Below are 15,062 nucleotides of genomic sequence, written 5' to 3' on the forward strand. Positions count from 1 at the left end.
AAACATTAAAACGTAATCAAAGTTTTGACATGACAACATTGCACGACAATATGTTAATGATTCTGAATCATTGTTAATTTATAATTAACTTATTTGCGTGATTGCAGAGAAGCCTCGTAAACAGATAAAATACTAACGAACTGAAAGGCAAAATAAAATGTTTAGGTTACTTTATAAAAATGGCATTCGGAGACATGTACTAAATACGGCACGCAACTACTGCAGATGTATCATGCCTGCATTGACTCATGTATATGAATCGGGGCCTATTAATAGTAGCTTATATCCGTCTGGATTCATCCTCGTACATGAAGAAAGAGATTGCCCTAATGCATGCGTCTCTCTTACATTTGACGCTGGATCGAGATATGAATCAGCAAACGAAAATGGCGTCACACACTTTTTTGAGCACTTGTGTTTTAGGGGAACCAAGAAGCGATCAAAAAGCAACATTGAATGTGAGATGAATGAAATTGGCGGCAAGTTTAAATGTTATACAACACGTGAAATGATTGGTTTTAGCGCCGAGTGCTTGTACGAAAATCTTCCTCGAGCTTTAGATCTGTTAACAGATTGCATATTTAACAATTCCTTATCCAACACTGAAATTGAAATTCAAAAATGTATTATCTACCAAGAAATGCTGCAACACGACAATGATTCTCTATCGGTTCTGTTTGATTATTTACATTCCACTGCGTTTCAGGGTACGCCGCTAAATCAATCAGTCATGGGTCCCAGTCAGAATCTTTACAATTTCAATTCTAGCTCGATAGCGGCGTATGTAGAAAAAATGTTTGTGCCCCCACGAATGATTTTTTCATGTGTGGGTCCTATAAAGCAAGAACAGGCGTGTAACCTCGCAAATACATACTTAAACAGAGATGTGCCCGATCCTATGCTTACAAGGCGTTACAGATTTACTGCAGGTGATGTTCGTTACAGGGACGATTCCATGCACGTAGCGCATATTGCACTAACTGTAGAAGCACCGCCGATACCACACGCCGATTATCTGCCCATGTTATTAGCAGCGATGGCGATCGGAGCTTGGGATAGGTCACAGCCAAGCGGAATTAACCACTCATCCACACTAGCCCAAGCCGGGGGAGCCGGCATATTTAATTCATATGAGGCATTTTACATAGCTTATAGAGATGCCGGTTTGTGGGGCGTTCATTTCGTTTCACCGCGAATGCAAGTAGACAACGCTGTCGCATTAATGCAAAATGAATGGATGAGATTATGCACAATAATTACCGACTCGGAATTAATTAAAACAAAAATACAATTGAAGTGGAAAATTCTGAAGGAAAATGAAACAATAGAGGGTGCTTGTCTTAATCACGCGAAGTGGGTATTCTATACTAAATTCGCGCAAACGGTAAAAGAGAAATTCAATTCAATAGACCAGTTGGTCGCAGACGATGTGAGACGAGTGTGCTACGAGTATGTCTATAACAAATGTCCCGTTATCACTGCCGTAGGGGCAACAGAAGCCCTATTACCAACTAGCAGATTGACAGGTGGTATGTATTGGTTGAGATATTGAAAGAATTAACTCTCTTAGTTTCCCTACCTTTTATTTGAAACTGGCATAAAGTTAAAAAAAAAACCTATCTCAGATTTTATTCACGTATCTCATCAGCTGAAACTAGATATAAAACAGATACTACTAATAAGCACTATCTCTTATAATAACCTCAATATTCTAAGCTCCTCATATTAAAACGCTAACAATTTTGTTTCACTCAATTTGCTATTAAAATTGTTCAGGCGTTATACGAAAACAACATTTTATTAAATCTTAAATGTATTGAGTTGGTTATAAATAATTAATATGCATTAAAGAAATTATAGATTATATTTATAGTACGGTACGGGGGAAAATAAAACAACATTTATAAATTTATAATTTATTGTTTTAAGTATAGCTAATGTAAATATTAAAAACCGATTTCTGAGTATAATCAAGAGTATATTAGACACATATTACACGAGAATATCGTTATAGACACACATTAAATGTAATTATAGCTACCCTGGAGTGGAGATTTCTTTTAAATATAAATCACAAAATAGAGAGCACAATTAAAAAATTCGTTGATGCAGAAAGTTAAAACAGACTTTTTTCCTCAATTAGGATTTTAAAATATAAAATGTTTATCGGCTAACTGAGTGTAAATTTTACATTATTACACGAAAAATAAAATGTTATAGCAGCCTGTACACAATTTGGAGAAAAAATTAAAATTGCCAATGCCAATTAATAATTGTAGTCCACTTTGATTTACACCCTATGTTATGTTTGTTTTTTGTCAACAAATTTGACCACCTTTTATATACTGGTTGGATTTACATAACACCTAACATTAGACATACAATTTATTATTAGCAAAATTACGATTACACATCCTTAAACAATTTAATTTCACAACATCAATATTTTCGCAATCATCAATTGTACCGGAATGTTAATTAAAAGTAAAAGAAATTAGTATAATTCAAATGAGCTTTCATCTCGTTTTGTTGGATAAAAACCTCCTTTAAATTATAATTTCAATCCATTGAAGCACTAGCGACAGGCCAAAAACCTCTAACCTAGTACGTTACATCACAATCTTAACACCTTGGGTGTATTTTCAAGCCGATAACAACCATCTATATCGAGATAGGTAACTCAGATGGCTCTACTGCGCCTCATTAAACGCCAACTTGACTCAATTTGACATGTTTTTTAAATTTATGCCATATAACAGTTTATCGATTATCTTTGAAATTGAATGAAACATTGTCAAACAAAAGACATTCATATATGAAACTTTTAAAGTGAGTGAAGTGAGTGGGCGCCATTGTGCCTGTCCTTGTTACCCATCTACATCTCTACCTTAATTACTGTGGACCCACATTTACCCTACTTGTACCTTTAACATGAGTTTACCAGCATTTTTGTATAGGCCAGTACTTTTATTTGTAAGACAAACGTTTAGAGTTTTAATTTTCTTGGTCTACCCTCCTTTCTCACTTTTCTTAAAGCTCGTATGTAAATGCTAATAAACTCATATTACTAGTATCAGATACCGCTCCTTACATTGACAACAGCAGCCTTTAATTTAAAGAGATTCGATCTCCTCGGACGTAATCAATATAAAGCTCATTTTCGCACAACTTCGGAGAATACTGGCCAATGACAAAGTGCGTTCTACAAGTTAAGCACTCAAATACCGATTTTATCAACATCAAAGGTCTAATCTAATGCACGCAGCGGTTGCCATTAAATCTATTTAGCTGTGTTTAAAAAATCTTGTATAATTAAAAAAAAATACGTTAACTCTACCGCCAATATAAATGCGATGAAAATTGGGCCTGAATTATTGAATATTACCCTGATGAAATCAATTACAGCATGTCCTAAACGATATATAAAGACTATAAAAATATAAAACTTAAGAAATATAATTATGGCGACAGGTAAATTGATAGATATAATCGTCTTGACGAAAATATGTTTTGTGATTCCAAGCGATGTATTAAGCATTGTATTGTGAATTGAATCCAAGCTCATGTCATCTGGGTATGTCAATTTAATGGCTATTTTGAAATACTAGAAATCAAAATTCTATTAAAAAAAATACACTTTGTGCAATCATTTTTTCCACCTTCTCGTCACACGATTTGTCAAAGTACTTTTTACGTAATATGGACTCTCTCGCAAACAAATTTTCGTCAACATCGAACGAGTTACTTCGTAACCAAGACACACTACAAAGTACTTACACGCTATGAGATTAAAATTATGTCATGGTTATAGACCAGTTAAATTACAAGTTATATTTGAGCACTATATTATATTCCGTTAAATATTAATATTAATTCTACCAAGTAATGTCGTAAAAGTGTGACGCATTTCTAAGTTGAACAAGCGTAGAATTTCAATAATAAAAAAATAAACTTGAAAACCAGTGCAGATATTGTATCTGCAAAGCCTGATGAAATAAAACATAAAAATAATAATTTATTATGTTAATTTTGGAAGAATATAAATAAATAGAAAACAATAATAGTATCAAAAAGCAAAAAAATGCAACCTTTTCATTGGAATTCTAGATTGCTTAAAATGCGTCTCACTTAAAATGAAGTGACTTATTAACGGTCCATTTCCTCCCAATACAATGAAGAGAAAGGATCCATTTTACAGTAAACATTTATATTTGGTTAAATTTGCCGACTCCAGCTTTTCATTTCACCTCTAATATTTTGTGATGATATTTTTAATCAATAAGACAAAAGTATATAATTGGCTTTAATTGGCACACTATTTTGTACTTTGTGGAGGCCAGAGACAGCATAACAAAATATGTTGTGAATTAAATTCAGACGATTGAGTATTCTCGAAATATGCAGCAACCAGTTTTTGTTAATTCCTTTAAAACTAAAAACACTTTCTCAGTTAATATTGAGACATAAATGAATTAAAAATTCTTAGGGCCTGTTTCACAATGTATGGATAAAGTACCAAATAGCTATGCAACACATACATTATTTATAAGATAAAAGATCCAAAGAAATTTCGCGCTGCCAGACAGCCGTGAAACGCAACAGTAGTGTTTATCCTACCAATAAGTAATAAATAGCCTATTTGGAACTTATCCGGACATTGTGAAACAGACCCTTAATATATTAAAGAAAATATATGGTTACCGCATTATATCTATGAAGCACACTTTAATTTCAATTTATCCCCAGATTAATTAAATCTTAAAGAATGCAATTTTTATTCTATTATCATAACACTGCCGGGTATTCGCTTTCAATTGATTAATGTTGTTTTAAGTACTTAAAATGTGATTCATAAATTAATTTCACAATCAAGTATTGGGCAAGGTAGTCTTAGCCAACGTTATCTTGTCAAAACTTGCCAAATTACCGAATTTTGACAGCACACCTTTTGACAAAAAAGTGGTGTGGTTCGATATTTGTATATGCAGTCTACATTACAAAATAAAGAGCATTGGTATATAAAAAATTTGGTAAAAAAAAACAATGTATAAATGCTAAATCAATACAGCTAACAAACTATGGAATGTTGGTTTTAATCTCAATTAATTACAATACGAAGACTTACTCAACGAGCACTTATTATAAATGTTAAACTTACTCTAACTCAGGTTGATTACAGATCTTAAAACTAATGGAATGTATATATTTTTTTTCCTTGATCAATTTGTTAGTTAATATACCCCCTTAAAACTACTGGTTAGAAATACCCAAACCTTTAAAATATATAAAATTTTGATAAATAAAAACCATTTGTGTCAAGTACAAATTTAAAACTATCTTCGCCTTCCGTTTTTTTAAACAGTCCCAACGCCGTTGAGCTCCGGTGCCGTACGAAGGCAAAAATTCGTAAAATTAAAATTATTTGAGGTGAGAAAGGGACGGCATGACAAAAATCCACATCGTATAGCTATCGCTTTCTAACTGGCCACCTCTATTCGATCTTAGTCTAGATTTTACATTTTCGACTTGATTACGATGGGATGAGTCTTTTAGAAATTAAAGCTAAACGCGGTAAAGTAGACAGGAAACCATTGACAACTTTACCTGTGTCACAACTCAACTAAAATGGCATTTTTCGAAAGTCATATGGAATGTATAAATTTTCAGTAATCCTATTTACTGTTTTACAACATGGGTGTATTTCAAAACCGTTATTTACATAAAAATCGCTATTTTAATTCGGCGAGTTTCATGTTCATAGAACATATGCATCATTTTAGCTCGAATGTTTTATCTATCTGTTCTTGTTACTTGTTCTAAATAAGAAATCATAACATACAGCAACCAAAACGATGCCGTCACCCATGATTCACGTAAAATTCCTCTTACAATTAAAGTTAGACGGTAAACAGCAAAATATACAAGATAAAAGATGAGGTACAAAAGATTGTTATATTAATATGAAATTTCGAATCTTGTACTAAAATAATTTCAGTAGACTGACTCAGTTCCAAGATTATTGTGAACTTAAACCTATAGAACTTAAACTAAGTAAAGCATTAAAAATGAATATTTTACACATTTTGTACTGTGAGGTTATGTTTATTGTGGTCTTACCTATTATTTTGAAATTCCAATAATAACAATTTTGTACACTGTATTAATGGCAATTATTATTAACCTAATTCGGATTGTAGCTGCCTTGTTCCCATTGTACTTAGAATTGTACAGCCGCTTAGTATTAAAAAGAACCAATTGATTCTTATATATTTAAATGGAAAATATTAAATTAAAATTTGTCGTACAGGAGTTAACTTATGACAATAATTGGTACTTTAAAACGTGTTAAAACTAAGTAAGTCACTAACAAATATATCCTGCGTTAAAATAAAACCGATGTAAACTATAAAAAAATCTATAAAATTATTTTTGTTCAATCAGTCTTTGGAATGTATATGGTGGAATGTATATTGGAAATAATATATACATACTCAACAGTACCCTTGGTAAGGTCTGAATATTCGAAGCTGGTACTACCGAACTAAACGCCACAAGCACAATTTAAAATTATTTGTGGCCGCAGAAATGTTAACCAAAATGTTGCAAATAAATAGAAATATGTTTAAAAAAAGCATACTAGTCCGGTTTGAAACAGAAGACCATATTCTTCCACCAGCATTGTTGAGTAAATCGGCGTGCCAGTTCGATCGGGTCAATAAGGTCGTCATCCGGTCTCACCCTTAATCATGCGGTCTCTAGTTTTGGTTCAGTTTTCATCAGCGGCTCAGCGGCTTGCTGCCCAACATCAGCAGCCTGCGGGAACTGATTGGCCTCGGGCGCCGTTGCAGTTGCCGTAAATCTGAAATGGACAATCACCAATAAGGAACAGGTAATACGGTAATGGACGATTGGTAACAACAATATGGCGAGTGGCGGAGAGTTTATTGCCAGTTCTCCTCTTCCGTTCTACGCCCTTGATTTGAGAACTGGCAGTTAATGCAAAATTAAAAGCATTTAATATATATTTATTTTTTGAGGTTCATATTCAAATGATTTTTGAATATTTTAAGTAAAAGTTCTTCTATTCATAGCGTATGGCGTATTACAAAAAAAAACTATACTTTTTGTTTCACCATTTATCTTTTGGCTACATTATAAATCGTCATAATGTACTTTAATTTGTGAAATAGAATTCACGACAAATTTTTATACAAAAATTGATGTTTAATAGTACTGCTTAGTAGACTCTTGTATTTTGTAATGCTGACAAAATACAAGATTACGACGATACAGGCCATAAATTAGCAGATTTAAAATTCAAGTAACAGTTTTCACAGACTACTGAATTCCGCGCACAGCTAGTTTTATTATAATTTGTAACCATATAAACGCACAGCACTAAAGACATCATAAACACTAAGGCGAATATCTACAACACCCATAATATGAAAAAATACATACGCATACAGCATTTTCATGTCGGTAATCTCAATCAGCATTGTAATAACACGCGAGCGATGAAAACTAATTAAAACGCAATTGTTACAAGCACGGCAAATAGTCTTATACTGGGGACAGCGTTTATCTGCGCAGATCAATATTCCATCGCAAACCAGTTAGACTGTAATGTTTGTCCAAAGTTATTTAAACCTTATCCACACAAAATACGGCTCAAAATTGTTTGCGACAATAATACAAAAAAATTTTGGGGGTCTAGTTGACGCAACCGCGATGCGCAGATCGATCGATCGGTGATATTAATAGCTGAACCCCAGACAGATATTATTGTTATACATCTGTATATTTTAGACGCCAAGCGTTTATAGATACATACAATACTGTTGTGTTTGCACTCTTGTCAATTTCCAATTTGGTAATGTGTTAATTAGATTATAAGTGGCTCGGTTTATTAAAAGACTAACTCTTATACTTCGGAACCTCAAAATAATGCAAAAATAACTAGATTAAAATGAAAATAAATAATTGAGAACCAGAAGAAAAAGTGTTTTTCAGTGCCTCAGCGGCGCTTTATACGTCTATTATTATAATGATTTGTATTAATAAAAATGGTCTGAAATCAATATTAAATTCGCAAATACTAAATATATATTTGTTAAATAACGCAAAGCACGCACAGCATTACATTTCCAATTTAGAAAAAAAGTAATAAGTAAGAGTGTCAATGGGCGGCGGTATCACTTAACATCAGGTGAGCCTCCTGCCCGTTTGCCCCCTGTTCTATAAAAAAAATGCCCAAACGGTCACAAATAATGCCTCGAATCTAATATTTTTAAATTTTAATAAATTACTTTGTTCTTATTAGACGCATAGCATTACCCAAGTTCTTTATTTTCGCTATTAGCCTTCTAGTAGATATTTTTTTCGCATAAGCAAAGAATTACTAAGATGTTTTTAGATTTGTGTTAAAAATTAATAATGTTCATTACCACACATTTTGCCTGGACATTTAATTTTAATCATCTTAAATTATACAGGCCAAGGCAAGAATTTAATTTATTGAGATATTTTGCTGTAGCTACTTTTTCATTTTAGGTACATTAAATAATACTCACTTTTCCATTTCCCGATAGTCATTCAAATTTTCAGGACGCCACTTATTCTCAACCATGTTATGGACGCTTTAAGAAAAACAAAAAAATAAAATAAATATATAAGTCTTTTCAAAGAAGGTTCCGGTTAAAAATCCATAAATTTCGATATATATAATATTTAACAAAAAGAAATACATTATGGCAGACATGTTTTATTTATTGGGAATTTGTAGATTATATGTTTTTCATTATATTATAATACTTTAATTACAGAATATGTCTAGGGCTCCTATTCATGGACAAAAACTATATTTATGATTAATTATGTTGTCAATAAAGGTTTTTTCTAATTACAATACATGTTAGAAAATAATTTCACTATCTACATTAATATTTTGGTAACAACACATACTAAATAAAAATACTACGAGCCCCGATGGAAAATAATTCGTCTTTTTGTGTATCTATATAAGATATTAGGCTGATCTACTATCTCGTTGCGTTAATTATGCCTATCCTGTTTTAAATTCGAAGAAGATATAAGCAAATAGTTTGTCTAATTGTTAATCAATGCAAAAGGGTTCGTCTATCGGTGAGCTAAATAAGATTATTCCTTCGTTGTACTGTATGTTCCATAATTTCCTGTCACTTGTCAAGTGAGACAGTATAAATTCTGAAAATTTAATTTTTTTTATTGGTTTTCCAACAACAATGGGTCCTGGCAAAACCCGTGTGTGAAGAGCTTCGAAAGCAAATAGTTTGTGGGGTCGATGCTGGCAAATCAAGATACCAAATATCTAAAGATTTGATACTTCCCAGGTCTACAGTCCAATCTATCATTCAGCACTATAAAAATAATAGAACGACTTTTTGAAGAAAACCGACCATACATCACAAGTGCAGTAGAAAAGAGAATCCTGAAGAAAATCATCAATAATTTATAACTTAAAGGCCCAAGTCCTGGTAGTCAGGAGTCAATTACGCCTGAGGAGTGTGCACGTTGGTTGGAACCATGCTTCTTCGCATAAAAGCTGTCATTGAGAGTAAAGGCGACACAACTTAGTAGAGAGAGTAGACAAATACTATTGCGTTATATAAAGTCATGAAAGAATTTCATCTTAAAATACATTTTAAAATGTTCCTCAAATTTAGTTTACTTTTTCATTTTTTTGCTAAACGTTCTTAATTATTTTACCAATTTTTACTTTCTATATTTTACGTTTTGCACTACTTTCCACGCTAGACGAACTATTTTGCATCGGGGCTCGTATAAAATAAACTAAGGCAAACACAAACCAAGTTAGCAAGAAGTCTATGATGTTGTATGAGACAAGATTGATCGATTTCATTATTTATTGAAATTACCTTTCATGACGCGGCGTCGACGCCTACGAAGACAAAACATACCCAGGCTACCCATAAAACTAATGTTATACTAACCATAGCAGGAAATTACTCTATACTGTCCCTTAAAGTATCGGCGAATATAACATTTAATAGAAAATACACAGATTACGCATTTAATTATCCCCAATCAAAACTGTCCCGATGTTTCCCGTTGGGTTGCATCATCATCAAACATCGCAACAGTCAATAATTGTGATATGTACATGCTGTTTAAATCGTTAATGTATATTTTTATTTAAATGTCAATCACGAATTAAATTACTCTCACCCCATTTGATCTCCCTGAGCGCTAAGTTGCGCAAGATACGCGGCCTGCTTGCGGTGATGATACATATGTACGCGTAAACATGACGGGTTTCGCATACGTTTCTGGCAAATTTCACATTGCAATGTCCCCTCTCTAGTATCATGTTTGTCTCGTATGTGAACTTTAAGATTGTAACGATTGGCAAAGAACCGATGACACGACGGACATTTAACACCGCCAGTTTTGCAGTTCCAACCTATGAGGAAATATAACTCTTGATTTAACATTGCTTTTGCATGTATTGGCAGCCAATTATCTTTATCTGTTATACAGCTGCATATCCCCGTCTGGTTTTAATCAATTTAATGCAAATTAACTAAATTGTTGCTGATGTTTAATTATTTCTAAAAAGTGATGAGTATTATTAGCCCCTTTTCGCCCTTTCTTTAAATATGTTTAAATCAGCTGTCAAAATTCAAATTTGTAACCTATTTGGTTTAAGCTCATCCTTAATTTATAGCTTATTTTTAAGTTTCATATTGATATGCGTTATACATATCTTAATACCTTTGAAGTCTGTAGGTCTGGATTTTTCTTGACATTAAACAAAAAATAACACAACTTTCTTAATAAAATTAAATTGAAATTATAATTTTAAAGTTAAGTTTGTCGTATTATTAGTCATTTATGCTTTACAACAGTAAGTAATATATTTTGTTTAAATAAACAGAAGTTAGATAATTACTTATCTCACTTGTAAACTAAGTTTTTCTGTTGCTTGATAATAACTGCGTAATATACGCATTTTAAAAAGATTGTAGTCATTTGTCTTTTTAAGAATCCGCAGCTAACAGCTATTTACTGTAGAAAAGGACTTTATTTTGCTTCAACCGTATAAGTAATAATTAAGAATTTAAATCCCTAAGAGGTCAAATTTCTAGTTCAATACCAGTTTAACTTTGCGTTGATGAATCAGTCAGGACAAACAGATTTATGTGAAGATGTTACATACCTGTTTCTTTAGCAGAGTCTGGTACAACCAAGATATTATGAAACATATCGCTGTCGAAGTCAATCAAGGGTTCACTGAAATGTCGTGTAATGAAATAAAAATAAAAATAAAACAACTATAAAGGCGAACGTGTGAGCAACTCAGTTACACTAAATAATCAATGGAATCAAGTGGCCTTTGACTCGTATATAAATAGTAATTGCGAGTCAAATTTTTATGTTGTTCTTTTTTCATTACCCCGGGATTAATCAAAGACCACTTACAATGAAATAAATAAACATAATGAATTTCTAAATAATTAACGAACAAAAGTAGGTGCTTTAAAAGTGCATGTTTATATATATGGGTAGAAAAGATCTACTATTTACCCAGATACATCACTGTAGGCTCCTTCAGGAACAAACTCGCTGTTTTCGGGATGAGAAGGACTGTTGTTGGCCGAAGGCCTAGGCTTCTTTTTGTTATTGTTGCTCGTTCTGTTTTGTGTATTTTTCATTAATCTATAAAAAGAAATTGTGTTCCATTAATCTTTAAAACTTATAAAAATAAGGACAATATTTTAATTAATCTTTTTAAAATTTATTAGCCTGCCAACCATAAACAAATTTAATCCAAGAACAGGTTCCTGAACATCAAGTCCGTTAACCCCTTAGGTAGTAATATAATATGAATAAGTAATACTTAATAAATATAAAATTACTCTAGAATCAATTGGTAATTTAACCGTCAAGTTGATTGAGTTGACTCCTTGCTTAAAGCAAGGAATCAAGATATTTCTTTGACTTAGTATTCAATGTTTCTTTAAAAATTATCATTTACTAGAAGAATTAACAACTAATACAAAATAAATTATAAAATGAACTGATAATCTGCAACAATATTATCCACAAACCTAAACTGTTACCAAACAGCCACCAAAAGCCTAAAATTGTATGCATAAATAATTTGGTCTATTCCAATATACAAATAGGCATGTCTAGTAACAAACCGTTTTAGAGGGCTTCTGGCAGCTTCTTCCTTTGGAATCAAGGCTGGTACTTCAGGGGGTATTTCCATACTTGATGTTTCTTCTGGTTGTACCCACTCAGGCAAGCTGTCACTAGTTGCTTCATTGATCTGTGATCTTGGTGTGAAGGAATCTTCAGAGGCTGGCGGAGGTGACTCACTTTTCTATTAACAAATAATATATTACAAATTACAACTATAGAATAAAAACCTATATTCACATGAAATAATGACAAGTTAAAAGACATATGAAATGAAAAACCACGGACTGCCACCAGACTAACTGAATAGACAATATAAATAGTCCATTATGCTTGCTTATCAAAAGATCTTATATAAAAAAAATATTTTCGTGACATAAGTGCCAATATTAGAAAGAGCTCACTTGCTAACCTTTGTTAAGTTGGAATTATAAAATAAAAATGTATTCGAAAAATAACACACCTCTCTGCCACTTGTGAGGCCCTTAATTTGCAAAAGTTCAGCTGTATGAAGGAAAGCAGACAACTCTTGCTGACGAACATGTACCTCTCCTTTGTACATAAACTGGAGAAGCTGCTTTAGTTCATGATAGGACACATCCTTAAGAATGACTATAGGATGTTCACATGGATTCATCTATAGACAAAATATGTATATTTAACAATCAATAAAAAGTTTCATTATTTCAACAAAGATGAGTTGTATTAACAAATTCATTGTATATCAAATAATAATACAATAATTTTAAATGTTATCATTAAAATTTAATTTAATTTTAAACCAACAATAGCTTTTTAATGTTAAATAATTTGGTGTATATAGGCATATACACATATATATATATATATATATATATATATATATATATATATATATTAACTTAGCAAAGAATATAAATATATAATAAATTAAGTAACATTTGGAACATTAATACAACTGTTAATTGTAAAATGCATTTTTAATGCCTTAAGAGTTTATAAAATTTTTAATATATGGTAGTCATATTCTTATTATATAAATATAGAATGTCAACTTAAAAGTATTCTAAACAGGACTTGGAGCTAAATAATATTTAGGACAATTTGAATGTATATGATTAGTAATTATCATGATAAATACTGAAAATGTAACAATGAGTGATTAACAGCAATATGTTGGTACATAAAGATAAGACCTAAGTAAATAACAAGAATCAACACATAACTGCATTAAATTTACATAACAACATGACATAGTATTTAAATATATGAAAAATGTTGTATACATAAAGCATAAAATATTTTCTTTGAGGAAAAAAATTATTAACAAAGGCAATTCATTATGACTCATACCTTAAACAATTCCTTGAAGTAAGGACTGCAGACTGACAAAATTAACTTGTGTGCATGAACATACTGGCCATCAGCCGCCAACGTCACATCAACTAGATCCTCACCATCCAACAACGCTTGAAACGACAGTGCGAGATTTGCGTGGAAGTCATTCCACCGAAGTGAAAACTGGTCGGGCACTGCCATGGCCTGAAAATCAGCATCCACAGCGTAAAATTCAAGTTTCCTTCTATCGAAGAGTAACTGTACAATCCATAACGCGTCCACACAATGAAACTAACACTTACTGAAAACCAATGATAAACACAATAAACTGCTCACGTACACGCCTTCTAATTACAGAGGTGGTAAACAGTCTTATTAAACATAATCACAAAGGTAAATATCAAACCAATAATCTATTCTGTATTAAAATTAAATCTAACTGGCACTGCAATCAATACACGAAATATTACAAAATGTCGCTAACTCGCTTGTTGATTTAGACACTAGACACATCGATACTAGACAAATAGGAAATTCCAAGTTGTAAATGGCAATACTGACAACACGTTAACACGCCTATATTGAATATGAAATGAGTTTTCATAAGTTTAATTGCTTTTATTGATTTATTTAACAATAGTAGTTTTTCATATGTAACAGGAATTGACAAAAAATTGTTAAGGCGTAAAAAGCGCAAAACTCCTAATTCTCCTTGCATAATTATTATATTTAAAATTTTCCTCGCTTTTAAAATTAACTGTTAAATGGTAACATTGATTTTCAATGTCTTTTAAGAAGTGACATTTTCGTTAAAACATTAGTACTTATGGTATACATGGTAGTCTATGATTAAAGTTCCTGTACACTTGGAATGGGAATAATATAAAATTATCAATTCTTCTTTAATAATTCTATACATCCTAGACGTATGGAATTATTAAGTTACCCACCTTTTTCTCTCTCAAACATCCCATAAAAACATTATAATGGCAAAATCAGTCTTACAAAAATGTAATTTAACCTTTATGTTACCAGTTTGCATCGTTTAATGAATAACGGTCAATTTCGCGGTCATTTGTAATGGAATTCTAAATTTGCCTCTAAGACGTTTGAAGTGCTTAGCAAGGTGAGACGGTACTTTACTCCGTGTCACCTTTGGAAACGGAATATTCAGAGGAATTGTTTGGATTAATCGGCTGACTTTAACCATCGCACAGACCTCTTCCTCGGTCACGTCCGTCGTTGAACAACTGAGCTTTTTTAAGACAATTTTTTCCACGCACCCCCTCTTAGTCGAGCTACAAACTCACTAAAGTAATTCCGAATGACGAATCGATTCATCTCAGGCCAGGTCCTTCAACAAAACAACATACGAATTCTTAAAACGCCGGCAACGCACTTGCAAGCTTTCTGGCAGTGTATGTCTATGGTTGGTGGTATCATTTAACATCAAGTAAGCCTCCTACCCGATTACCCCCTGTTATACAGAGATGTCTTATATTGTGTTAGATTTTATGTCTTATAAATATCATCTTTGTATA

The 15,062-nt window shown here is 32.2% G+C and overlaps 2 protein-coding genes across 2 annotated transcripts; one reads left to right on the forward strand and one right to left on the reverse strand.

Moving 5' to 3' along the window:
• Positions 1–111: 111 nt before the first annotated feature.
• LOC111003330 (mitochondrial-processing peptidase subunit beta-like) lies at positions 112–1,552 on the forward strand. Its single transcript, XM_022273773.2, has one exon. It carries the CDS (start codon positions 158–160, stop codon positions 1,550–1,552), a length of 1,395 nt encoding a protein of 464 aa, XP_022129465.2. The 5' UTR covers positions 112–157.
• A 1,406-nt stretch (positions 1,553–2,958) lies between these two features.
• LOC111003344 (protein tramtrack, beta isoform) lies at positions 2,959–14,040 on the reverse strand. The gene is made up of 9 exons (XM_022273786.2): positions 13,824–14,040; positions 13,537–13,725; positions 12,668–12,841; positions 12,207–12,388; positions 11,587–11,718; positions 11,219–11,292; positions 10,228–10,462; positions 8,574–8,639; positions 2,959–6,859 (listed from the first exon to the last, which is right to left on the reverse strand). Exons 2-9 carry the CDS (start codon positions 13,720–13,722, stop codon positions 6,745–6,747), a joined length of 1,164 nt encoding a protein of 387 aa, XP_022129478.1. The 5' UTR covers positions 13,723–13,725; positions 13,824–14,040; the 3' UTR covers positions 2,959–6,744.
• Between the last annotated feature and the right edge of the window lie 1,022 nt (positions 14,041–15,062).

Source organism: Pieris rapae, chromosome Z (genome assembly GCF_905147795.1).
Source record: "Pieris rapae chromosome Z, ilPieRapa1.1, whole genome shotgun sequence".
In the NCBI taxonomy this organism is placed as follows: domain Eukaryota; kingdom Metazoa; phylum Arthropoda; class Insecta; order Lepidoptera; family Pieridae; genus Pieris; species Pieris rapae.

Excerpts from the sequence above, each read along its gene's own strand:
- LOC111003330 (XM_022273773.2), top strand. The coding sequence starts at position 158 with ATGTTTAGGTTACTTTATAAAAATGGCATTCGGAGACATGTACTAAAT.
- LOC111003344 (XM_022273786.2), bottom strand. The coding sequence starts at position 13,722 with ATGGCAGTGCCCGACCAGTTTTCACTTCGGTGGAATGACTTCCACGCA. Across the intron at positions 12,389-12,667 it reads GCCTCACAAGTGGCAGAGAG|AAAAGTGAGTCACCTCCGCC; the intron begins GTGTGTTATTTT and ends ATTTGTTAATAG. Across the intron at positions 6,860-8,573 it reads GACTATCGGGAAATGGAAAA|ATTTACGGCAACTGCAACGG; the intron begins GTGAGTATTATT and ends TGTCCATTTCAG.